Source organism: Artibeus jamaicensis, unplaced genomic scaffold (assembly GCF_021234435.1).
Source record: "Artibeus jamaicensis isolate MK-2021 breed Jamaican fruit bat unplaced genomic scaffold, CSHL_Jam_final contig_240, whole genome shotgun sequence".
In the NCBI taxonomy this organism is placed as follows: domain Eukaryota; kingdom Metazoa; phylum Chordata; class Mammalia; order Chiroptera; family Phyllostomidae; genus Artibeus; species Artibeus jamaicensis.
In genome coordinates, this window is record NW_026521506.1 from 24,570,658 (window position 1) to 24,598,368 (window position 27,711).

General features: G+C 38.6%; 1 protein-coding gene across 1 annotated transcript in view; it reads left to right on the top strand.

Moving 5' to 3' along the window:
• Nucleotides 1-3,812: 3,812 nt before the first annotated feature.
• The window catches only part of ZDHHC15 (zinc finger DHHC-type palmitoyltransferase 15), a 109,189-nt gene continuing 85,290 nt past the window's right edge, over nt 3,813-27,711 (top strand). Inside the window, exons 1-2 of the mRNA XM_037139551.2 lie at nt 3,813-4,250; nt 21,306-21,332. Of these exons, the coding sequence (XP_036995446.1) occupies nt 4,115-4,250; nt 21,306-21,332 (163 nt within the window). The 5' untranslated portion in view covers nt 3,813-4,114. The remainder of the gene's footprint in view (nt 4,251-21,305; nt 21,333-27,711) is intronic.

Genomic DNA, 27,711 nt, shown 5'->3' on the forward strand with positions numbered 1-27,711 from the left:
AACTGAACCTTAAAAAAAACTAAGCAAACAACTAGAACAGCAACAGAATCACAGAAATGGAGATCACATAGAGGGTTATCAGTGAGAGAATGGGAGGGGGAGAAAGAGGGAAAAGGTACAGGGAATAAGTAACATAAATGGTAGGTAGAAAATAGACAGGGGGAGGGTAAGAACAGTATAGAAAATGGAGAAGCCAAAGAACTTATATGTATGACCCATGGACATGAACTAAAGGGAGGGAATGTGGGTGAGAGGGGTTGTGCAGGGCAAAGGGGAATAAAGATAAGGGCGGGGGAATGGGACAACTGTAATAGCATAATCAATAAAATATATTTTTAAAAAGGAATACAACAACAACAAACAAACAATAAATTAAAAATAGAGAACCGGAACAGACACTTTTCTAAGGAAGACACACAGATGGCCAACATATACATAAAAGATGCTCAACATCAATGGGTATAAGGGAAATGCAAATGAAAATCATAATGAGATACCACTTCACACTTCTTAGAATTTCTATTATCAAAAAGACAAGAAATAACAAGTGTTGGAAAGGCTGTGAAGAAAAAGGAACCCTCATTCACTGCTGGTAGGAATGTAAACCACAGCCATTTTGGAAAACGATATAGAGGTTCCTCAAAAAATGAAGAATAGAGCTACTAACATTCCCTCTTCTGGGTATGTACTTGAAAAGTTTGGTAACATTATTTGTAAAGATAATATACCCCTGTGTTCATCACAGCGTTATTCACAGTAGCTGAAATATGGAAACAACCAAAGTGTCATTTGACCGATGTTTGAAAAAAAATACATGGTACATGCATACAGTGTAAATCTGCTCAGCCATAAAAAGATGAAATATTGCCATTTGTTGTGGACCACTCTGCCTGGTTTCAGGAATTGTAACTACCTCCCATGGCTAAGGATGAGTGAGCGACCTCTGGCATGCAAGCCACAGGAAACAAAGCTTGTCTCTGGTAGCAAACACTGCCTCGGTTTCCTCTCCTTGTCCCCAAAGCATGGTTGGAAGTCAATGATGGGTAAGACCCCTCACAGCAGGGGTGGGTCAACCCAAGTCAGACTTGATTGCTTGGGAGGCCATCATGGAAGGACTGGGGGGGGCTGCAACAAAGAGCAAGCAATAGACCCATGCCCCCTGGCTATGTGACATAGCCCAAGTTCCCCAGTCCTCTGGGAGAAGCACTTCCTGGCTCTAATCCACTTAAGCCTGAGAACCTGATGGGATAAAAAACCAAAAGCAACAAAAGAATAAGCAAAACAAACAAACAAATGGATACAGACAACAGTATGGTGGTTCCCAGAAGGGAAGGGGTATGGAGGAAGGGTGAAGAAGGTAAAGGGGGTCAAATATATGGTGACAGAAGGAGACTAGAATTTGGGTGGTGAGCACACAATAGAAGGAAATCCTGCTATTTGAAACAACACAGATGTAACGTGGTCATATTATGCTGAGGCAGATAAATCAGAGAAAGAAAAATACTATATGGTATCTCTTATATGTGGAATCTAACCCCCCCGAAATCTTTAAAATTTTGTATTGAATTTATTGGTACTAGATTGATTAATAAAATTATATAGGTTTCAGGTATATAATTCTGTAATACATCATCTGTACACTGTATTGTGCTCAATACCAAAATCAAGTCTCCTTCCACACCATTTCTCCTTCTTTACCCTCCTTTACCTCCTCCTACCCCCCTTTTCTTTTGGTAATCACCACACTGTTGTCTGTGTCTATGATTTTTTTCTTAGTCCCTTCATGGGCCTGTAGAGTCTTATAAGTGAAATAAGCCAGTCAGAGAATGACAAATACTTTATAATTTTAATTATATGTAGAATCTAATGAACAAAATAAACTACCAAAAAAATAGAAAGAGACATACATTCAGAGAATAAACTGACATCTGTCAGAGGGAAAACACCTGAAATCTTAAAAGCAGAGAGTAAAATGATGGCTACTGGGGAATAGAGAATGAGAGAGATGTTGTTTAAGGGCACACACCTGCAACCAGTAGATAAATAAGCCCCAGAGATCTAATACACTGTACAATGATTATAGACAACAAAACTGTAGTATAAACACTAAACTTGGTAAGAAAGTATATTTTAGTTGTTTCTAACACTATAAGAAATTATAATTATGTGATATAAGAGAAGTTTTAGCTAATGGTACAATGGCAATCATATTGCAATTATAAATGTATCAAAACAACATATTTTCACCTTAAACTTACTCAATGCTGCATGTCAAATATATCTTAAAAATTGTCAAAAAAGGGTAATTATGTGAGGTGGTGGATATGTTAACCAGCTTGATTGTGGTAATCATTGCACATAAACATTGCAGTATATATATAGCAAATCATCATGCTATACATTTTAATTGTGTACAATTTTTATTCATCAATCATATCTTGATAAAGCTGAAAAACCATATTTAATTATCCATGTCAGTACCTTAGGGCTCAGATAATTAATTGGGCTATTAAAATATTACAACTGCAATGAGTCTGCATTTCATTATATCATCAATTTAGTAATATAACCACTAAGTTACCTCAATCTAAAAAGAAAAAAAAACAAAAAACAAAGCTCTTCTACCTTCTGGAAATTTACTGTGTATATAACCATGAATAAAAAATATAGAAAACCTCGTCGAAATCCTTGTTCCCATACTGCAGTGATACAGAATGTGAATCAATGATGGGTCTCAACAAAATTGTAAATTTCTTCTTGTCATAGACCTTTGAAAATCATTAAACAGTGAGTATCAAATCCATAAATGTCAGAAGCTTGCTATACTTCTATTTTTGCACTTGCACTTTTGTCACTGAACAACTATTGCACCGATGAGAACGTAAGCTTCTTGGGGATAGGGCCTCTGTTTTGTCATTTCTTTTCTACTAAATTCGGCCTAACACAGAGCAACCACTGCAAAAACATTTGTTGAATTAACTTGCTTCCCTAATTGGTCTCCCTGCTTTCAGGCCATCCTCCTCTCTGAAATTCTGACAGTTCTTTTAGAAAAATACATCTCTGACAATGTAATTCCATGGTTCTCAAATCTTTAGTGGCTGTTCATAATCTGTTTTACAGGATTATGTACACATATCCTGTGGGGGGGCATATAAGGACCTTCAAACCCTGCCCTCAGTCAATATTCTGTCTTACAACCAGGCTCTTCTCTTCACACACCCTCTTCTCAAGCCATACTAAGTATGCCTCGAACATACTGGATTTTTTTTTTTACTCTGTACCCTTGCAAATGCTGTTTCCTCTGTTTAAAGCTCCTTCCACTCTCATGTGCCTGGCACACTTATTACCTATTAAAGCTCAGCTTAAATATCACTACCTTTGTAGCTTTTCCTGACCCGTCGCAGAATTAATGTCTCCCCCATTTGTTTTTTCTATATCAATATGTTTATTTATTCTGAAAAATGAACTAATCTGAGGGAAAAGGGAAGAAGAGAAGGAAGGAGAAAGCACCCTGTCAATGGACTTACTCAAGCAGGGACTGCAGGATTACGTGTTAAGCGTATTGTTCAAGCAACAGTGGGAGGATGAAGCTGAGTGACCTTTAAGTTATGACATGTTAAGGTGCCTCTTTGACACTGCGTGTATGTGTTGTCATGTGTGTTGGGGGCAGAGTGCAAAGAGGAAGAGAAAGAAACAGAGCTCAGAGAGGAGATGAGCATGGACTCAGTGCAGTAAGAGCAGATGGGCAGACCCAAATTTCTTCTTCTTTACAGTTTTGCAGAGGTCTAGCCCTGCATCTAGCACTGTAGCAAGTGGGTGGGAGAGGAGAAAAGGGGAGGGCTGGTACTCTCTGAGCGTGCCCAGGCTCCACTGCCTGACGGGATCACCTTCCGCTCCCAAATAGCCAGTCCCTATTCGCCGTGACTCATGCTTATTGTGCCAGCAAGGGCGCACTCGGCCCTGCAGCCCCACAGGTGGTGGTAGCTGGGTGAGAAGGTTCCAGCCAGGGTAGGCAGTGGAGCGCCGCGCAACGAGCTTTCCTGCCTCCCAGCTGCGGCCCCAACAGTTCCGACCCAGCGCCAGCAGGCCTGCTCGGTCGATCTTCGAGCTGAAGATGCGGCGGGGCTGGAAGATGGCTCTGTCCGCGGCGCTGCGGTGCTGCCGCCGGGTACTTTCTTGGGTGCCAGTGCTTGTTATCGTCCTCGTCGTGCTCTGGTCTTATTATGCCTACGTCTTTGAACTCTGCCTGGGTAAGTGGAGCTGGGCACGTAAGGTAGGGACATTATGCTCCAGCATTACGGTCTTCACGGTGGTGTTCCCTGTGCTCTTCGCCCTCACACTGCGGTTTTTCTTTACTTCTCTACAGAGCCCCCCCACCTCCAGCTGCTGGTTTCCCACAGTATTTCTTGCACCCTCCCACGAGGGTCCCGCCTGGTCTCCATCCCTTCTCACCTAGGGTTTCTCACATTATTTCCTGGCCTTGCTCACAAGGAATTCCTTGCTCTTCCCACTAGGGCTCCCTTTTCTCATACCGGACAAACACTTGTGCCGCCTTGTATTTTCGTTCTGGGGTCTCCCGCCCTACCAAAGTGAGGAAACAGCATATCCCCTATCCTTAAACTATCTACTTACATTTTGAATCCCACCAATGCATTCAACTAGGAGCGCCACATTTCCCAAATCCTCTTCCTGAGAATCTCAAAATATTTCTTGTATTATCTTACTAGCTCTCCTTTTTCCAACACAGGGATTCATCCTTTTCCTGTATCTGCTCACATTGTCTGAAGTGCTTCACATTTTCTCCCACTTGGGACTCCCCAGCACACCTTGTTCTACACCATCAATGTTAATTAACCCTTTCGCAAAGTGGTAAACCGTCCATTCACTTTCCCTGTGAGGTTCACTATTTTTTTTTTCCATTTTTCTCCACTGTAATGGGAGCCCTACAGTATTTCCTACCTTGTTCCCTCACACTAGAGCCCCTAACTTTATCACACTAAGGTTCCCTTTAGGCTCCTGCCTTCCTGCTTTGAGGAGCATTCAGTACTTCCCTTAGAGGCTCCACATTATTTTCTGACACCTCATGCTACTCAGCTTGCTTTTTATCACACTATGGCCCTGCCTTGTCCATTGTTTTCTCACACTAGAATGTCCTCTTTACTCTCTCACAAGGGTTCTCACAGTATCTGTTATACTCTTTCCAAGGGCCACTACTTTTCTAATGTTGATCTGCCCTTTCATCTTTTTTGAGATCTACTCCACACCTCCTCAATTCCTCTTCCACAGTTAGCCCCACATTTGCCATCCTCTTTCTCTGGGATTCTTCCTGTTATTTTTCTCTTACTTTCCCCTAGGATTACACTTGTACACACTGTCTTCTCAAACAGGAAAAACACCATCTGTTCCCTCTGAAATTTCCAATATTTCCTGTCCCTTTCATTGGGAACTTATTTCCTGCCCCCCTTCATTAGACCACCCATTTTTATAAATTCGAGATGTCCTCTTGTGCTCTGTCCTATCACACTAGGGAACATTCCATCTTCTCCTTATATATAAAATGGTTTCCACAGTATATCCTATTCCTATAAACTCAAAATTCCACAATTTTTCTAGACATAAACCCTAAGACCCTATCCTGTGGTTCCACTACTTGGATTACCCTAGAGTCCCTTATCTTTATCGCTAATGTCCTTATTTTATCCTATCTCCTCAGAGCATAACCTTTGCTTTTCTCACAGTGAAATCTCCCCCTGCCCCTATTGTCTCATATTGAGGAATTCCCGTTTCTTCTCTGAGATTTGACTAATAGTTATTGTCACCTTAATACTAGAATCCTATTTCTATCACCCTCAAACTTGTGTCCTATAATGTTCCCTATTCATTCAGGGTGAGCTCCCAAGATATTTCCTATCCTCTCACGTTAGGACTCCTATTTGTCCTGTTGGACATTCCCTCCCAATTTCTTCCAAGACTGCTTTATTTCTTCATACCAAATTCCTCTCGCCTTAAAAATTATGGTTAGGGTCCTGCTTTATTCCAACCCCAGGACTGACTCCACTTGTAACTCCTTTCTCTTACATATTTTACAAAGCAATAGTCCATTCCAGGTAGACTGGGTTTAACTAGGGAGGTGGCAGGTAACCTTTTCCAATATAGTATTTTCTTCTAATCAGTTTTGTGCATCAGAGTTTAAAATTTTCTCATCACCTTCTTAGATTTATTGTAGAAAATGGTGAAACAATTATTAAAATTAAATACAATTAGTTGCCTTCACAGGTACAAATTTTGGCTTTGTTCTTTTTTTGTCTAAACATGATATTGGGGTTCATTAAGTGGGCTGTGCAATGACGAAGTTTTTCTATTCTTAGACCTCACCATCTTGCTTTTTTGAAGGATTGATTGAAGGGTTAAAAGTTCAGCTCCATTATCATGGCATGGACTTTGTGTCTAAGTTCAATGCCATATTGTAGATACTGTTACACATATTTTGGAATTTTTCAATACTGACCTACATGAGCTTTGCAAAGGAAACATTTAAAAATTAATATGATTATGGCTAACAGTTACATTGTTCTTAATCTGTGGCAGGCAATACTCTAACCACTATAGATATATTATTCTCTATATATTAACTTATTCAACCCTCACAATAATCAAACTGTCTCCACTGTACAAAATGTGCAAACTAAGGCACAGATGAGCAAAATGGGGTAAAGACTAAGTTAGAACCAGTGCAAGCAGTCTATGTGTTAACTACTACAGTGCCTCCTTTCAACTAATACAGAGGTCAAAACTTATGACTCACAGGCCAAATGTAGGCTGCAGATGTATGTTATTTGGCCAGAACAGTGTTTTCTTAACATTTTGCCCCACTTACTATTATTTAAAACACAAGAGAGTAAGGTAGCCTTCACTTTCAGTTTGGCTCCACCAGTCTATCCCGTCATTTTAACATTTTACAATCTTTAACAAATTAAAGACCTGGATTTCAGAAAGATTAAATTACATTTTCTTAGTCACATGTTTAGTAAGTTAATGGACAATTGGATGTCAAGACTGCCTGATATAAAAGAAACACAACCAAATTAACAGATTTGAGTTTCAGTATGTCTCAAAAAGTAATATTAAGGACTTCTTTCCAGAAATAGAACCTGATGTCTTCCTCTCTAATGTGAGGTTAGAGCTGAAGCCCAAAAAAAGGGGGTATTTTTGTCTTAGAGTGTGAATTTTGCCATTTACTAACTACAGGACCTTCAGAAAGTTAAGAACATTTTCAGCCCCACATGGCTCACACAAACCTTAATTGTGCACTTGTTCATTCATATCAAAGACGTTGCTTAGCATCTACTATATGCCATTATAACATTGTTATTGTGAGATTATAAATAATGTAGTATGTGGAAAACCTGTATCACATTTGATAACACATTCTATGAGCTTATTAAATAATTTGTTACTATTTATTTTATTTTATTTTAATTGTTCAAGTACAGTTTTCTGCCCTTTACCCCTTTCCCAGCCCAACCCTCCAACCCTCCCAACCTCCCTCCCAAGTAACTTGTTACTATTATTAATGAGGATATAAGGGATTCTGCTTGGCTCAAGAAAATAACCAGCTTAGACTTTTAGGCAGGGAGAAAATGAAGAAATTCACTTTTTGAGGTAAAATTCTCGAGATAAAATTAACTAATTTCAAAGTATTCACTTCAGTGACCTTTAGAATATTCACGATGTTGCACACCATAACTAATATCTAGTTTCAAAACATTTAATCACTCCAAAAGGAAACCTCATTGTCATTAAAAAGTCCCTCTCCATTTCCTTCTATCCCCAGTGTCTACCGATCACTAATCTGTATTTTGTCAGTATGGATTTACCTACTTTAGATGTTTCACATAAATGGCATCATACAACACAAAGTGGGGCAAAACTAGGTTTACAATAGTTCATATGGAAAATAATATAATAATAAATAATACAAGAATAAACTCTGTTCTTCATACTCACAACTATGAACCTACTTTTGCCCCACTCTCTATGTGTGCATTTGTGTCTAGATTGTTTCAGTTAGTATAATATTTTTAAGGTCCATCCACAATGTAGTATCTAACAGTACTTCATTCATTTTTATGGCTGAATAATATTCTATTTTATGTACATACATTACTTTATTCATTCATTAGTTGATAGACATTTGGGTTGTTTCCACCTTTTGTCTATTTTGAACAGTGCTGCTATTAACAAATATTTGTTTGAATACTTGTTTTCAATTTTTTGAGTAAATATCAGGGAGTATGTGGAAATTGCTGGGCTGTATTCTATGTTAAACTTTTTAAGAAATCTCCAACATAATTTCCACAGTGGTTACACAATTTGACATTCCTACCTGTAATATAGGAGGGTTCTAATTTCTCCACATCCTCACTAACACTTGTGGTCTTCCCTTTTTATTACAGATATCATAGAGGGTGTGGAGCATCTCATGATTTTTATTTGTATTTCTATGATGATTAGTGGCGTTGAGCGTCTTCTCTTGTGCTTGTTGGCCATTTGTATATCTTCTTTTAAGAAATGCCTAGCCCTGGCTGGTGTAGCTCAGTGTACTGAGCACAGGCCTGTGAAGCAAAGGGTTGCTGGTTTGGTTCCCAGTCAGGGCACATGCCTGGGTTGCAGGCCAGGTCCCCAGTAGGGGGCACATGGGAGGGAGCCACACATTGATGTTTCTCTCCCACTCTTTCTCCTTCCCATTCCCTCTCTCTAAAAATAAGTAGGTAAAATTTTTTTAAAAAAAGAAATGCCTATTCAGGTTCTTTGCCTTTTAAAAATTGGGTTATCTGTCTTTTTGTTTTTGAATAGTAATATTTCTTTGTATATTCTTTATACTTGACTCCTATCAGATAAATAATTTACAAATACTTTCTCCCATTCCATGAGTTGCCTTTTCACTTTTTTGATAGTATTGCTTGATACATGCACAATTTTAATTTTGATAAAATTCGGTTTATCTATGTCTTTTTGTGGCCTGTGCTTTTGGTGCAAATCCAAGAATCCATTGCCAAGTGCAAGGTCATAGAAAATTATCCCTGTGTTTTCTCCTAAAAGTTGTATAGTGTTAGCTCTTACATTTGAGTCTTTGATCTATTAAGTCGATTTTTGTATATGGCATGAGGTATGAGTCCAGCTTCATTCTTTTGGATGTGGCTATGCAGTTGTTCCAGTATCATTTGTGGAAGAGGCTATTCTTTCTCCATTAAATAGTTCTGACATGATTGTCAAAGATCAACTGACCATAGGTATATGGATTTATTTCTGATCTCTTAAATCTGTCCCATCGATCCACTGTCTGTCTTTAAGCAAGTATCACAGTGTTGAGTGCTGTACCTTTGTAATAAATTTTGAAATCAAGAAGTCTGATTTTTACAACTTTATTTTTCTTCATTAAGACTGTTTTGAAATGGCATGTCTACAAAAAAAAAGACTGTTTTGCTTAGGGTCTCTTGCAATTCCACATGAATTTTAGGATGAGCTTTCCACTTCTGCAAAATGGTCAGTGAAATTTTGATTGTACTGAATTTGTATATTGTTTTGGAGAGAATTGTCATCTTAACAATATCAATTTTTCCAACCCTTTTAACATGGAGTATCTTTTCATTTATTTAGGTGTTTAATTATTTTCAGTAGTATTTTGGGATTTTATTTTATGTATTTTTTCTTTCACCCTTATTTATTATTTATTCTATTACAGTTATCCAAGTTTTTTTCCTTTTGCCCCCTCTGCCCAACCCACTCCTTTTGACCACAGTCAATCCATTCCCGTGGATTGTTCATGTCCATGAGTCATTCATATATGTTCTTTGACTAGTCCCTTCCTTTTGCTTCCACCATTAGCTGCCCCCCTCCTACAGCTATCAGTCTGTTCCATGTTTCTGTGTCTCTGATTATATTTTTCTCATTAGTTTATTTTGTTCATTAGTTATTTTATATTTTTAAATCATTACCCAAGGATATGTTTATTGATTTTACAGAAAGAGAGGGGGAGAGAGAGAGAAATTAATGTGAGAGAGAAACATTGATCAGCCATCTCCCATGTGCACCCTGACTGGGGATCCAACTGACAACCTGGGTATGTGTCTTGCCCAGGGATTGAACCCACAACCCTTTGTTGTATGGGACAGTGCTCCAATGACCTGAGCCATCCAGCCAGGGCAGTATTTTGCAATTTTAAGTGTGTAAGTCTTGAGTCTCTTTCATTAAATTTATTCCTAATATATTATTCTTTTTGATGCTATTATAAATGGAATGGTTTTCTTAATTTCTTTTTCTGATTTTTCATTGCTTGTACATAGAAATAAAACTGATATGGAGTGCTGATCCTGTGTTTTGCAACTTTGATGAATTTGTTCATTAGGTCTGACAGGTGTTTTGGTGGATTCTTTAGAATTATTTATACATAAGATCATATCATCTGAAAATAAAGATAACTTTACTTCTTTCCAATCTGGATGCTTTTTTGCTTTGCCTAATTGCACTGGTTAGAACATCCTGTTGAATAGAAGTAGTGAAAACAGGCATCCTAACCTTGTTTCTTATCTGGGGGAGAAAGCTTTCACTGAATAGCTATGGATTTTCCATAAATGCCCTTATCAAGTTGTGGAACTTCTCTTCTATTTTTATTTTCTTCAGAATTTTTTCATGAAAGTGTGTGCATAATATTGTCAAATGCTTTTCTAGTATCAGTTGAGGTTATTATGTGGGGTTTTTATTTATTCTATTAATGTAGTGCCTTACATGATTGGTTTTTATATGTTGAACTACCCTTAGATTTCTTGGACTCATCTCACTTGATCACAATGTATAATCCTTTAACATGCTGCTGAATTTGACTTGCCAGTAATTAAGCAGTTTTGTACCTATATTCATAAGAGATATTTGTATGTAGTTTTCTTTTTTTTGTAATTTCTCTATTTAGGTTGAGTGTCAGGATAATGCCGGCTTCATATAATGAGTTAGAAAGTGTTCTTTCATCTTCAAAATTGTGTAAGAGTTTGAAAAGGATTAGTGTCCATTCTTTACATATTTGGTACAATTCACTAGTGAAAACATGTGGACTTGACTTTGCTTTGTTGGGAGGCTTTTGATTACTGATTCAATGTTTTTAAAAAAAGATTTATCGCCCTGGCTGGTGTAGCTCAGTGGATTGAGCACGGGCCTGTGAAGCAAAGGATCGTGGTTTGATTCCTGGTAGGGGAATATGCCTGGGTTACAGGCCAGTTCCTAGTGGGGAACATGTGAGACACAACCACACAGTGATATTTCTCTCCCTCTCTCCTTCCCTTCCCCTATCTCTGAAAATAAATAAATATAATATTTTTTTAATTAAAGAAAAAAGATTTATTTATTTATCTTTAGAGAGAAGGGAAGGGAGGGAGAAAGAGATGGAGAGAAACATCAATGTGTGGTTGCCTCTGAGCTCCCCCAACTGGGGATCTGGCCCAGTACCTAGGCATGTGCCCTGACTTGGAATCAAACCAGCAACCCTATGATTTACCGGCCAGCGCTCAATCCACTGAGCCACACCAGTCAGGGCCTTCCAGCTAATATTTTAATATTGTTTACATCTCCCTTCAATTCTATCAAAGTTTGCTTCCTGCATTTTAGAACTTTGTTGTTAGGTGTGTATTTGTTTATAATTGTTATGTTGCCTTGATGGATTGGCCCCTTTATCAATATATAATATTCTCCATTGTCTCCTGTATCAGTTTTAACTTAAAATCTATCGTGTCTTATCATAGCCACCCTAGCTCTCTTTTGGTTACTATTTACATGGTTATCTTTGAAAAAGTGTCTTCCAAAGTGGCTGTACCATTTTGTATTCTTACCAGCAATGAATAAGAGTTCCTGTTACTCCACATACTTATCAGCACTTGGTGTCTTAAGTATTTTGGAATTTTACCATTCTAATATGTGTGTAGTGATAGCTCATTGTTTGTGCTGAATTATTATTTGATTAATTTATTTTTAATGTACCCATTTTGCTTTCCTTTACTTTCATTTTATATATTTTCAGTTTTTGTAATGCTTATCCTGTGTATTACAATTTATATGTTAACTTTATAACAATGAAATTTGAATTAATACCAGCTTAGTTTAATCGTATATGAAACTCTGCTTCTTTACAGCTCCATTCCCCACTTTATGTTGTTATTGTCATGAATTACATTTTATACATTGTGTGCCTATTAATATAGATTTATCATTGCCATTTTATGCATTTTTTAAAAATCGTGTAGTAAATAAGAATGGAAAACCAAATATACAATACTACTGGCCTGTATATTTATCTATGTAAATAGAAATCAGATTCTCCCTGCTGGGGGGGTTGTTTTTGCTGCCTGTTGTGAGTTGCTGTTTGCTTGTTCAGTGATTTTTCTGTATTAAAAACTATTCTCTGGTATGTGTGCTCTCTAAAGTCTCTGTTCCTTAAGCTTTTGGTCAGTCATTTGATAAAGATTTCACAAATGTCTGGAGACATATAAGAAATAGAAAAGAAGAAAAATATTCTACCAGCCTTTGCAGATTAGCTCTGTGTAGGGGGCACTCCTTCCACTTCTTCTAAGCCATTTAAGACTTCCTTAGCATTTACCCCTTGCTTGCCAGTGGCTGAAGGACAGTTAGAGGTAAAAGCTTAGAGTGTTCTCAGCCTTTTTGGACCATGTATCCCACCTTCTCAGTGTATGTTTCCTTCCCAGTTCCATGGTACACATAGTAGTTTTTAAACACTTACTTCCCTACCAATCTCCTTTTCAATGTTTTTTCCCCAAGCTTTTTATTCTGTCAATTGCCTATCTCAAGTGTTGTCCTGTGCTCCATGGGGGCTGCTGCAGTCAATACCTGTGCTTACAAATGCTTTCAGCAAAAGCCACCCAAGAAGGTGCCTCAAGCCTGGGAATGCTCTGACAGACAAAACATAGGAAAGCGTTTGTGTGGGTTTTTCAGGGAGACACCAGGAAGGCAAGACTCACAACCACAATTTGAGAATTGTATTATGTATTCAGTCTCTAAGCATTGGTAACCTGTATGAAGCCATTCTTTTTTAAAAAAGATTTTATGTATTATTTTTAGAGAGAGGGGAAGGGAGAGAGAAAGAGAGGGAGAGAAACAGCAATGTGTGGCTAACTCTGACATGCCCCCACTGGGGACCTGGCCCACAACCCAGCCATGTGTCCTGACTGGGAATTGAACCAGTGACCCTTTGGTTCCCAGTCCGCACTCAATCCACTGAGCTACACCAGCCAGGGCTGAAGCTGTTCTTACGGACTCTCCAGATCTTGGGTGTGGGGAATGGTAGACAGTCAGTTTACCATATTGCAGTATTCTCGTGTGAAAAAGCAGCAGCTCCTTTTTCGCCAACTCTTCCCTCCTAATTATTGGACATTCTTTACTAGATTCCACAGTTCTGCAAAAGTTGATTCTGACAGTTTTTGCCACTCTGTCCTTTGGGGAAAGGACAGAAAAACCTGTTATTCTCTACTCTACTATTTTGGAGTGACTAACAGTATCCATTTTGAGATTAAAAAACAGAATAACCAAGAGATTCATGCTTAAAGATTCATTTTGTAAAAGTTTAGTATGACTATAACATTTTCCTTTTAAATATAACTGAATTATTTTTAGTCTCTTACTTTAATAACAAAAAAGGGCAATATTAGAAAAATAAAGAAAAGGCCAAACTACCAAGATAAGTGCCACGATGCTTTAGAATAAAGGCCCTCTTTTTTCAAAGAATTCTGTAACTTCTAACAGATAAGTTTGCAAGAAAGTATTTTCCCTTATACTTATTGACTCCTTACAGATTTCATGAGTTAAAGGACATAAAAGTCAAGTCTCTTATCTAATTAATTGTTGATAGTTGTGAATTTTTTGACATTTCAGTGTTCATAGTTTTGATCTTCTTTTTCTTAGATAAGTCCCTCTAACATTTCATATAATAATGGTTTGATGATGATGAACTTCAGTTTTTCCTTGTCTGGGAAGACTTTATCTGCTCTTCCATTCTAAATGACAGCTTTTCTGGATACAGTCATCTTGGCTGTAGATCCCTGCTTTTTATGACTTAATACTTCTTGTCAGTCCCTTCTAGCCTGCAAAGTTTCTTTTGAGAAATCAGCTGACAGTCTGATGGAAACTCCCTTGTAGGTAACTGTCTCATTTTCCATGCTACTTTTCAGATTGTCTCTTCATCTTTAATCTTTGGCATTTTAATTAATTAACATGTTGCTTGGAGTGGGTCTCTTTGTGTCCATCTTGTTTGGGACTCTGTGTGCTTCTTAGACTTGCATGTCTATTTCTTTCACCAAATTAGGGAAGTTTCTTTCATTATTTTTTCAAATACATTTTCTATTTCTTGCTCTTTTTCTTCTCCTTCTGGCACCCCTATGATGTGAAAGTTGGTACATTTGAAGTTGTCCCAGAGGCTGCTTACACTATCCTCATTTTTCTGAATTCCTTTTTCTTCCTGTTGCTCTGATTGATTTTTTTTTTTGCTTCCTTACATTTTAAGTCATTGATTTAATTCTTGGCTTATTCCACTCTATTGTTGTTTCCCTGTAAATTGTTCTTTATTTCAATGAGTGTATCCTTCATTTCTGACTGGGTCTTTTTTATGCTGTTGAGGTCCTCACTAAGTTCCTTGAGCATCTCTATAACCAGTGTTTTGAGCTCTGCATCCAATAGATTGTTTATCTCCATTTTGTTTAGGTTTTTTTTTTCTGAATTTTTGATCTGTTCTTTCATTTGGGCCGTGTTTCTTTCTGTCCTTGTTTTAGCAGCCTCCCTGTGTTTGTTTCTCTGCGTTAGGTAGAGCTGCTATGACTCCCTGTCTTGGTAACATAGCCTAATGTAGTAGGTGTCCTGTGGGATCCAGTGGCACTCAAGCTGGGTACTCAAGGTGTGCCCTTCATATGGGCTGAGTAACCTCTACTCTTGTAGTTGAGTCTTGGTTGCTGTTGGCAGATCAATGAGAGGGATTTACCCATGCCATTCAGGTGCTAGGACTAACTATGACTGCTGACCACCAACCTCCACTCTCCATGGAAGATCACCTGCACAGGGTCAGGGTGGTGGTGCTGTGACATGGTCTGTAGCTGTCCACCGGGTACACAGGCTCTGGGGTTTCCCAGGTGGTGCAGGCCAAAGGTAGCTCCCGTCTGTGTTCTACCTGTGGCCACCTGCATGATCTTATATAGCAACCTGAGATGGCTGCTGTTTGTACTGGGCTTGGACATTCCCAGGCAAAGCCAAACTATGAATCTAGCTTGGCTGCTGCTAGTGCCAGGCCTGGGGCCACTTAAGAGGTATGGGGGCTGGGGGCTCACTGGGGCTGGCTGTTGCTTGTTTGAGAGGATTTAGGGAATTGTGAAGCATGAGCCAAGAGCATCCATTCGTATGCAAAACTCACAGTTAATAGTGTGGGTAGGCCCATAAGTTGAGTGGGGTGGAATCTCAGGGAATCACCAGGGTGGGGCAAACAGTGTTAGCCAGGTTGATAGTGCCTCAGATATGGCACCTGCCTGCTGGTTCTGTGGCGCTGTGGGCAGAAGGCTGATAAAAGGGACAGTGGCCTCTGCTTGCCTTTCTATGTGGGAAAAAGTTGTCCCCTAACTCCTGCCTTGACACTTCAGTTCTTCTCTGAATGCCACTGGTGTCTTTCAAACTGTTACCCTGGTGCTGGAGCTCAGAGGGAATGAGTCTGAGTAAGTCCATGTATGTGTATTTAAGTAGAACTGCTTGGGACTCCAGGAGTTTCTTCCACTGACTCAATCCCTGATGGTTTTTGCAGCCAGAAGCTATGGGGACTCACTTTCCTGGTGCTGGAACCCTGTACTGGGGTTTGTGGTGTGGAGCAGGGGCTCTTCACTCCCAAGATATCCCTCTCAAATTTTTATCTACCATATGTGTTTGTGGAACCAGCTCATTCTGCATCCCTGCCCTCCTACCAGTCTGAATAAATGTGATTTCTTTAATTCCATAGTTGTCAGACTTCCATTCAACTTGAATTCTGATGGTTCTGAATGATGGCTGTTATATTTTTTAGTTGAAATTTTAATGTGGTTGTGCAAGGAGGCAAGCCATGTTTACTTATGTCTCATCTTGACTGGAAGCCTCAGAAGTCTTTTGTAAGAGTTTATTTCAGCCAAACTGAGGACATATGCCAGGGAGCAAGATCTCAAATGCTCCCAATATGTATGTATTTATTGCCATTTCATTCTTTGTAATTATGTTTTTATTTTCTTCTTTTTCATATTAACATTTTAACTTTATTATTACTCTTTTACCTTTTTATTGAATTTATTATGGCAACATTGCTTAATAAAATTATATGTCAGGTGTATAATTCTATAATATATTATCTGTATATTGCATTGCATGTTCACCACCAAAATTTTTTCTTTTTCTAATAGAAGTCCCTTGAACATTTTTTTGGTATTACTGGTTTGTTGGTGATTAACTCTTAGTTTTTATTGTCTGGGATGGTATTTCTCCTTCAGTTTTAAATGATAGCCCTCCTGGGTAGAGTAGTCTTGGTTATATTAAATTTTGGCCAATATTTTCTGCTGAGAAATCAGGTGACAGGCTTATGTGGGTCTCCTGCAGGTGACTAAGTGCTTTTCTCTCACTGCTTTTAAGATTCTTTCTTTGTCTTTACCTTTGTCATTGTAGTTATTATGTATCTTAGTGTGAACTTCTTTGGGTTCATTTTCTTTGGGACTTTGTGTGGTTCCAGGAGTTATGTGTGTTTTTCATTCACCATGTTAGGGAAGTTTTCTTTTCTTTTGATTTAATCTATATTCTATTTTTCCCCTTACCATTTAGTCCCCTCATACCCCCCTGAGTATATCTTCACTGGCTGGTGTAGCTCAGTGGATTGAGCACAGACTTGAGAACCAAAGGTTTGCCAGTTCGATTCCCAGTCAGGGTACATGCCTGGGTTGCTGGACAGGTCCCCAGTTGGGGGCATGCGAGAGGCAACCACACATGGATGTTTCTCTCCTTCTCCTTCCCTTCCCTTCTTTCTAAAAACAAATAAATAAAATATTCAAAAAAATAAAATTGTTTTTTTTCTTTTTGCTGTTCTGATTAGTTGTTTTCTCCTACCTTGTTTTCCAAAACATTGATTCGATCCCCTGCTTCATTTAATCTATTCTGTATTTCTTCTAATGTCTTCTTTGTTCCAGATATTGTATTCTTCATGTCTGACTTATCCTTTTTTATGGTTTCTGTGTCATTTTTATGCTGTTGAAGTTCTCACTAAGTTCTTTGAGCATCCTTAGAAGTATTGTTTTGAACTCTGTATCTGGTAGATTGCTTACCTTCATTTCTTTTAGTTATTTTTCTTAAAATTTCTTGTGTTATTTCATTTGGGACATAAGTCTTTGTCTTCCCATCTTGGCTGCTTCCCTGTATTTATTTTTATGTATTAGGTAGATCTGCTACATCTCCCAGTCTTTGCACAGTGGTCTTATGTAGTAGGGGCTCATTGGTGCAGTCTCCCTTATTTTCTGATCCAAGTGATCCAGGAGTATGTCTTATGTGAACCCTCCTGTTGTAGTTGAGTCTTGATTGCTGTTGATTTAGTAGACTTCTTAAATAAAAACGAGAATGAGCCACTGCTCTTACTTGTCCCTGCTTTTACAAGCTGACATTGATCTTACTATTTAATTTTGAAACCTTGATTAGAAATGTGGTTTCTAATTATAATGTTGTACCAAAGAGGATACTGGAGTCTTTGGGGGGGCATCTTTAATATTGATTCATTCATCTATTCAGCCATTATTTATTAAAAGGCTTATATTTGCCAGGTGTTATGCTGAACAAGATTACTGATTTATTATAAAAGAGTTTAACTCAGGAATAGCCAAACAAAGAGATGCAGAGGGCAAGGTAGTAGGAAGGAGCATAGAATTTCCATGCCCTCTGCAGGTGTACCACTCTCCCTGCACCTCCACCTGTTCACCAACCAGAAGAATGTCAGCTACTCTTTATTAAGATGACCTCCAAGCTACTATTATCTCTCTCTCACTCCTTTTGAAAGAGATGTTATTAACCAAATGCAGGGTCTGGTAGAATTGATGTAGTCATGTAACATGTATGTGTAAAAGTCATGAGTTTCCAGGTTAACTTATCAAGGATTCTTGTTTCCACTTCTATTTTTATTGTCTAAGTTGTATATGTGCTTCTTTTCATCATTTTTAAGCAAAATTCATTAACTGGAAACAAAAAAGTAATTGCTGTAAATCTCCAGATAGATCTATTACCAAAAAAGGACACTATGTTGTCTGATTTTTAGCGCAGATCAAAAAAAATGGAACAAGTTTCACAAAGTCCATTCAAATGATCATTAAAAGAAGAATGTTTAAAGACTCAACAAAAATAGATGTGCAAATGAAGAAAAACAGGAGGTATAACTGATGAAGTATCTAAGGAAATAGCTTCTACAATACAGTAAAATTCCCTGTTTATTTTTAACCCAACTTTTCTGGCCTTTAAGTATTTATCATTGTGTGCCCAAACTATCTTAATTTAATAACATTTCATGATTGATAGTCATGCTTTACAATTTCACCTGACCTTAGTATCTAGTACAAGTGCATACAGATGTTTGTTAGTGAGTAAAAACAAGTAGGTCTCACTTTGCACAAATGACATTTTGAATGAAAGTTTTGTATATGTCACAATATGCCAGGAAGAAATGATTGTGAAAGGTAGACACAGCACATGGAAAAAGCCTATGAGGCTGGAATCTAATCCCAACTCTACCACTAACTTGCCATATGACCTTGAGCAAATTAGTTGATACTACTCTAATTCATTTTTCCCATCTTTAAAATGATACAGATAAATGAGATAATCCCTAAATTCTCTCTCATTTCTGATATTCTATGAAATCTTAGTTAAATACTTGCCTTGTGCCAGATACTATGCTAAACAGTATTTCCATGCATTAACTCATTTTAAATGTCAAGTAAACTTATGAAGTAGGTACTGTTAGGGAAGTTAAGGATTACACTAGGTCACAAAATAGTGTGACTGGGCCTCTCACTGAGACAGTTTGACTTCAGAGCCAGCATGCAACCTCTACACTATGTTACCTGTAAATACACAAAAGATGCTTAGTATTTAAAGATGTTCTATAGTGAATAGTTTGGAGAAATGCAAAGTCATCTCCTAACTTATCAGCTTTTAAATTCTTAACTTTTAAGTGTTTCCATTTGCTATTTTCTTATAGATATATATATTTTATTGATTATGCCATTACAGTTGTTCTATTTCCCCCCTTCATTACCCACCACCCTGCACACCCCCTCCCCCACCATTCCCCCTTTAGTTTATCACCATGTGTCTCAAGTTCTTTAGATTCTATATTTCCCCTACTATTCTTGCCCTCCCCCTATCTATTTTCTACCTACCATCTATGCTACTTATTTTCTGTACCTTCTCCTCCCTTCTCCTTTTCCCACTTCCCTGTTGCTAACCCTCCATGTGATCTTCATTTCTATGGTTCTGCTCCTGATCTAGCTGTCCTTTTAGTTTGCTTTTGTTTTAGGTATGGTTGTTAATAACTGTGAGTTTGCTGTCCTTTCACTGTTCATCTTTTTTAATCTTATTTTTCTTAGATAAGTCCCTTTAACATTTCATATAATAAGGGCTTGGTGATGATGAACTTCTTGAATTTGATCTTATCTGAGAAGCACTTTATGTGTCCTTCCATTCTAAATGAAAGCTTTGCTGGATAGAGCAATCTTGGTTGTAGGTCTTTGGATTTCATGACTTAGAATACTTCTTTCCAGCTCCTTCTTGCCTGTAAGGTCTCTTTTGAGAAATCCACTGACAGTCTGATGGGAACTCCTTTGTAGGTGACTGTCCCCTTATCTGTTGCTGCTTCTAGAATTCTCTCTTTCATTTTAATCTTGGCTAATGTAATTATGATGTGCCTTGGTGTGTTCCTTCTTGGGTCCACCTTCTTTGGGACTCTCCGAGCTTCCTGGATTTCCTGGAAGTCTATTTCCTTTGCCAGATTGGGGAAGTTCTCCTTTATTATTTGTTCAAATAAATTTTCCACTTGTGGCTGTTCCTCTTCCCCTTCTAGTATCCCTATAATTCGGACATTGGAACGTTTAAAGATGTCCTGGAGGTTCCTAAGCCTCTCCTCATTTTTTTGAATTCTTGTCTCTTCATCCTTTTCTGTTTGGTCATTTTTTTCTTCCTTCTGGTCCACTCCCTTGATTTGAGTCCCAGTTTCCTTCCCATTACTATTGGTTTCCTGTGCACTTCCCTTCATTTCAATTAGTTTAGCCTTCATATGTTTCTCTAATTTGTGACTAAAATCAACCAGTTCTGTGAACATCCTGATCAGCAGTGTTTTGAACTGTGCATCTAAGAGTTTGGCTATTTTTTGGACACTTAGAGTTATTGGCTCTGGGGCTTTGAGCTGTTCTTCTTGAACCATAATGTTTTGCTCTGTTCGCACCTGTCAGGTATAAGGAGTGGAGCCTTAAGTGTTCACCAGGGCAGGGCCACCCAGGTCGCTGGTTTGTGATGCTGTATGTGGGGGCGGGGTCAGAGAGGGACAATGGCGGTTCCCTCTGCTGCTTCCTGCCACTGGGGCCTGTGTGGTCTGTCTCAGTCTCACTTCTCGCTCCTTTGCCAGTTTATCTGCGTGCGAATGTGTGACCTAGGTCAGCCCACAGTGGGTCCAGCGCCTTGCACCCTCAGTGGGTCCGCCCACTACTCCACACCTGGGATCCACCCACTGCCTGTGGGCCTGGGTTGCTCGCCTAGGTTGGTCCAGTGGATCTTTCCTGCCCAACCCGCTCTGCTGCTGGCTCTACCCCCTTACCAGTTTGGCTGAAGGGTTCATTGTTGTCAGACTTCCGTGTAGTTCAATTTTCTATGGTTTGGCTGTGTTTTTATTGCTAAAACTTTGTTGTTTTTAAACTTAGTCGTGGGATAAGGCAGAGTGTTTCCACCTACGCCTCCATCTTGGGAGAAGTCCCTGCTATTTTATTTTAAATCAGGCTATACCTATATTTGTTTAATGAGTACCAGTTCTTAATTACTCAAGGTTTAAGATAAAGAAGATAACAAAGGATGAAATTTAATCCTTCCCTTCACTTATCTTAGCAGGCTGATGATTTCTTAAAGTACCATTGACAAACTTTATTAAAAATAGTGCTATGGAAAAATGGATTACAAAAATAGTATTTTTTAAATGCCACTAATTTTGTCCTTTTTCTCTCTTTTCACAGTCACTGTTTTGAGCTCAGCAGAAAAAGGTAAGAAGAGAGTATTGTGGATTATATTGACAGCACTGTGTCCCCTTTTCTATTTAAAAGTGAATTAATTACATAAAAACCTATAATTTGAACAACTTTTCCAGGAATACACTGAGGTGAGTGGAAGTTATGGATGATGGTTTTCAGGAAACTTACCCAGAGGTAGAGCAGAACATATTTTCTGTTGCCCTTTTGTCTATAGGACAAGAATTGAAAGTTACCAAGATTTATGAAAGCAAAGAACACAGATAAAGAACTCTGTTGGCCATAGTACTTTGTTTTCCTAGGTACCTTGCCTTTTTACCCAATTCACCCCCACTTCCAGGCATGAAGTAAGGGCTCCACAGAGAGCTTCTGAGTCTTTTACTGTCACAGTTCCTATATATTTATTGTACTCCTGTCCATTTCTCATTCTCATCTTGACCTTATCTGCAATTTATACTACCATTCCAATGAGATTGAGGTATTTTCCATTAAAAAATGTGTAAGCCAAGCACAAGTATTCACAAACCTTTAGCTTTACATTATTTTTCAGGTACAATCATAAGTATTTATGTAGCTACTTTATATAGTCACTTCTTTTTGTTTTTTTAAATTTATTTAAATTGTTGTTCAAGTACAGTTTTCTGTCTTTTATTCCCATCCCAGTCCACCCCTTCCAGTCCTCCCTCCCTCCTTCCCTCCCATTTCCACCCCCCTTAGTTTTTGTCCATGTGTCCTTTATACTTGTTCCTGTAAACCCTGCCCCCTTTCCCTTGAAATTCCCTCCTCTCTCCCCTCTGGTCACTGTCAGCCTGTTCTATATTTTGGTGTCTTTGGTTATATTTTGCTTGCTTGTTTTATTGTTTAGCTTCCTGTTAAAGGTGAGATTGTATGGTATTGTCTTTCACCTCCTGGCTTATTTCACTCAGCATAATACTTTCTTTTTTTTTAATTTATTTTTTAAAATTGATTATGCTGTTACAGTTGTTCTATTCCCCCCTTCATTCCCTTCCACCCTGCCCCCCATCCCCACCATTACCCCCCTTTAGTTTATGTCCATGTGTCCCAAGTCCTTTAGATTCTATATTTCCCATGCTATTCTTGCCCCCCATCTATTTTCTATCTACTGTCTATGCTACTTATTTTCTGTACCTCCTCCCCCCCCATCTCCTCCTCCCACTCCCCTGTTGCTAACCCTCCTTGAGATCTTCATTTCTATGTTTCCACTCCTGATCTAGCTGTTCTTTTAGTTTGCTTTCGTTTTAGGTGTGGTTGTTAATAACTGTGAGCTTGTTGTTCTTTCACTGTTCATGTTTCTTTAACTTCTTTTTCTTAGATAAGTCCCTTTAACATTTCATATAATAAGGGCTTGGTGATGATGAACTCCTTGAATTTGATCTTATCTGAGAAGCACCTTATCTGTCCTTCCATTCTAAATGAAAGTTTTGCTGGATAGAGCAATCTTGGTTGTAGGTCTTTAGATTTCATGACTTGGAATATTTCTTTCCAGCCCCTTCTTGCCTGTAAGGTCTCTTTTGAGAAATCTGCTGACAGTCTGATGGGGACTCCTTTGTAGGTGATTGTCCCCTTAGCTCTTGCTGCTTCTAGGATTCTCTCCTTCATTTTAATTTTGGCTAATGTAATTATGATATGCCTTGGTGTGTTTCTTCTTGAGTCCAACTTCTTTGGTACTCTCTGTGCTTCCTGGATTTCCTGGAAGTCTATTTCCTTTGCCAGATTGGGGAAATTCTCCTTTATTATTTGTTCAAATAAGTTTTCCACTGGTGGCTGTGCCTTTCCCCCTTCTGGTACCCCTATAATTCGGATATTGGAGCGTTTAAAGATGTCCTGGAGGTTCCTAAGACTCTCCTCATTTCTTTGAATTCTTGCTCCTTGACTCTTTTCTGTTTGGCCATTATTTGGTTTCTTCTGGGCCACTTCATTGATTTGAGTCCCAGTTTCCTTTTCATCTCTATGGGTTTTCTGTGGAATTCCATTCATTTCCCTTAGTTTAGCCTTCATATGTTTCTCTAATTTGTGGCTATAATCAACCAGATCTGTTAGGAACCTGATGACCAGTGTTTTAAACTGTGCGTCTGAGAGTTTTGCTATTTCTTCGTCGCTTAGATTTATCTCTGGGGCTCTGAGGTCTTCCTGCGACATTTTTGGTCTGTTCTGGCCCTTTAAGCGGGAGAAGCGGCGCCTTGGACTCCCAGGTCGCTGGGTTGTGACGCTGTATGTGGGGGCGTGGTCAGAGCGGGGATATGGCGGCGCCCTCTACTGCCGCAAGCCAGGGGGACCGCCGGGGCCGGTCCAAGCGCCCACTCCCTCGCCTGTCCGCTCGCCCACAGATAGGCAACCGCAGTCAACACGCAGCACCGCCTCCCCACTGTCTCCTCAGCAGTCGCTCACCTGGTGGGTTGCTCGGTCGCTCACTAGGTCCAATCCTGGGTTTGGAACCCGTGCATCTGGATTCCGCGCCTGGGTCCGTCCGACCGGAGTCCTGTGCAACCCCTCACGAGACGCCAGTTTCGCCCCTTACCGGTCAGGCTGAAGAATTTGTTGTTACTGGACTTCTGAAAAGTTCAATTTTCCGTGTTCTGGTTGTGTTTTCTGATGCTCATATTTAGTTGTCCCTAAACTTGGTTGTGTGAGAAGGTACGGCACATCCACCTATACCTCCATCTTGGCGGAAGTCGCCAGCATAATACTTTCTAGTTCCATCCATGCTGTTGCAAAGGGTAGTAGCTCCTTCTTTCTTTCTGCTGCATAGAATTCTACTGTGTAAATGTACCATAGTTTTTGGATCCATTCATTTACTGATGGACACCTAGGTTGCTTCCAACTCTTGGCTATTGTAAATTGTGCTGCTATGAACATTGGGGTGCATAGGTTCTTTTGGATTGGTGTTTCAGGGTTCTTAGGACATAATCCTGGCAGTGGAATTGCTGGGTCAAAAGGCAGGTCCATTTTTAGTTTTCTGAGAAAATTCCATACTGTTTTCCATAATGGTTGTACCAGTCTGCAATCCCACCAGCAGTGAACTAGGGTCTCCTTTTCCCCACAACCTCTCCAACATTTGTTTGTTGCTTTGTTTATGATGGCCATTCTGACCAGTGTAAAGTGGTATCTCATTGTGGTTTTAATTTGCATCTCTCTGATAGCTAGTGATATTGAGCATCTTTTCATGTGTCTCTGGATCCTCTGCATGTCCTCCTTGGAGAAATGTCTGTTCAAGTCCTTTGCCAACTTTTTAATTGGGTTAGTTGTCTTAAGAGTGGAGTCGTGTAAGTTCTTTGTATATTTTGGAGGTTAAACCCTTGTCTGAGGTATTATTGGCAAATATATTTTCCCATACAGTTGGTTTTCTTTTTATCTTAATACTGTTTTCTTTATCTGTGCAGAAGCTTTTTATTTTGATGAGATCCCATTAGTTTATTCTTTATGTCCCTTGCTGTAGGGGACATATCAGTAAAAATGTTGCTTCGTGAAATATCTGAGGTTTTCCTGCCTATGGTCTCCTCTGTATAGTCACTTTTAATTCTCATTTCATAGATATTATTGTAATTCATTAACTACAAAGCATTCATATTATGCTATTTAGAGCTCCATTTTGCTATTATTCATTCAACAGAGGTGTTGGTTATAGAGGTCACAGAGTTATGGTAAGATAGTAGGTCATAATAGTTAAAAGTGTGAGTTCTGGAGCTGAACTGTCCAAATTCAAATCCTGCCTTCAATACTTCTCAGTAAATTATGTACCCTCCTTTTGCTCATCTTATTCATATGTAAAATAGAATTATTAATACTACCTAGTTCATAAAGTTGTGAAAATTTAATGAGTTAATGTGTGTAAAGCAAAATAGTGGTAAGTAGAGCACCTTCGAGTAAGTCTTGAGTTGCCTCGTATTCTTATGTATGGTTCTTAAGGTAAGAAATCATATATAAAATAAATACTTTCTGCAATAAACACTTAAAATAACTTAGGTGGGGGTTTAGGTGTTGTTCTACCACAGTAGGAATAATAATAATATTGTTATTATTATTGAAAACTATAATTTATTGTGCTATTAGCAGGATACCTGTATCCTGCTAATACCTAGCACAATAAATTTTATATATACATATACTTATGTCCATTTTATTGAGAATGAAACTGAAGTTTAAAGAGGTTAAATAACATCCCAGGTAATCTAACTAGTAAATAGTAGCATTTAAACCCAGAACTTTCTCACTTCAAATTCCATGCTCTTAAGCAAACCTGAACTTCTCTTTTACTTTTCAATCTACAACTCCCTTATTTGCTTACTTGAGCTTCATCCTTAAACCGGATGCTCATTTACTCCTTTTTCTAGTGTTCAAAGTACTATATCTTCATGTTTTGTGTCTTATGAGTAACTCAGTCACACCAGTATAGATTGTCATTTGTAAACCCCACTGGGTTCAAAGCCTTCTTGGTAGCATCAGTCTAATTACAGAATTTGAGCTCTTTAGGAGATTATGTTGCCACAGTGTATGATTTTTAAGGTACCTTTGGAGTCTAGAATTCTGTGATCCCAAAGCACTTTCTACCTGATAACTTTTGAATTTATCAATATAGTAAAATTAAAAATAAGATTAAATTTTGCTTCTACACTGGGGCAACATGGGACAAAATGCAGGATTTAGAGACAATATCTGGGTTGGTGTTCTAGCACTACCATTTACTAACTTTGTTATCTTTGGTAAGTAACTCAGCTTCCATGAACCTCAAATTCTGTAAAATGATGCTAGTTTAATAACATCTTGCCAATTTCTTTTAAACTAGAGAGAGTAAATGTATACAGCAGTAAAATAAACTGCTTTGTAAATGTTAAGTATTAACAATCTCACTTGTAATATTATTTATTTACTTATTATTTTTCTTTTTTTCACATTTTTTTAATTTAGTTATTTTTCAAGTACAGTTTTTTGTCTATTTCTCCCATCCAAGCCCACCCCTCTGTCCCGCGCTCCTCCCTCCCCCTCCCCCCCCCCCCAGCCCTCCTACCTGTGTCCCTCTCATTTGTTCCCCCAAATCCCTCCCCCCTTCCCCCTTAAATTTCCTTCCCTCTCCCCTCTGGTCACTGTCCACTTGTTCTCTATTTCAGTGTCTTTGTTTTTATTCTCCTTGTTTGTTCGTTTTGTTGTTTAGCTTCCTGTTAAAGGTGAGATCATATGGTATTTGTCTTTCAACACCTGGCCTATTTTACTCAGCATAATGCTTTCCAGTTTCATCCATGTTGTTGCAAAGGGTAGTAGCTCCTTCTTTCTCTCTGCTGCATAGAACACTTGTAACATTTTTTATGTGTTAGGATTCTCAAAGACAGAGGAATTCATAAACTCAAATTAAATTAAATTGTAACCAGAAGGTTGAAAGTTAGACCTGTCAAGAACTTCTGAACACTAAGGCAGATGAACACTAGGAGATGCTGTGGAACCTCCTTTTCAGAAAGTATCAGACACTCAATTACCTGGCATGAGTCAGTGAGCCTTGCCTAGAAGCACACTAGTAGACCTAATGACTATTTGAGGTCTCTGCTATCCCTGTGCCTGTCTTGTGACTTGTTTCAAATTACACTGCACTGTTAAAAATGCAGTACAGCATATTGCTGCCAGCAGGAACATTGGCATACACAAAGAAAATATAAGGGACAAAGAAATGAAAGCCTCAAACATATAACCTGTTATTGTCTCCACAGCTCAAGAAAACTATAGTTAAAACATACTTTAAATGTTCCCCACCCATCCCCACCTCATATTTTTTGTCTGCTCAGTGGTTCCTCTACTAGGTTGAAGAATGTCTCTCCAAAATTAGTGTCCACCTGAAACCTGTGAGTGTGACTTAATTTAGAAATAATGTCTTTGTAGGTGTAATTAAGTTAAGTTGAAATTGTACTGGATTTTGTGGGCTCTGGCATCAATATAAGAAAAGGGAAAAGTGGATACATAGATACAGAGAGAAGATGGCCATGTGAAAACAGAGGCAGAATTTAGAGTTATGCTGCCACAAACCAAAGAACAAGAAGTATTTTCAGGAACCTCCAGAAACTAAGAAGAGGCAAGGAAGGATCCTCCCTTGGAGCCTTCCGAGAGACCATGACCTTGCCTATACCTTAATTTCCAACTTCTAGCCTCCAGCACTGTAAGAGAATAAATTTTTGTTTTTGTAAAGCCACTCAGATTGTGGTAATTTGTTATGACAGTCCTAGGAATCTAATATAGTACCTCATAAATTTTAATCTGTAATGTACTGTTAAGAACATTGTATCAGGAGCAGATAAGCACAGACTTGGGTGTCAGATATACCTGAGATCAAATCTTGATTTTGCCACTTAGTATATATATGACCATAGGGAACTTAACTTCACTAAGTTTC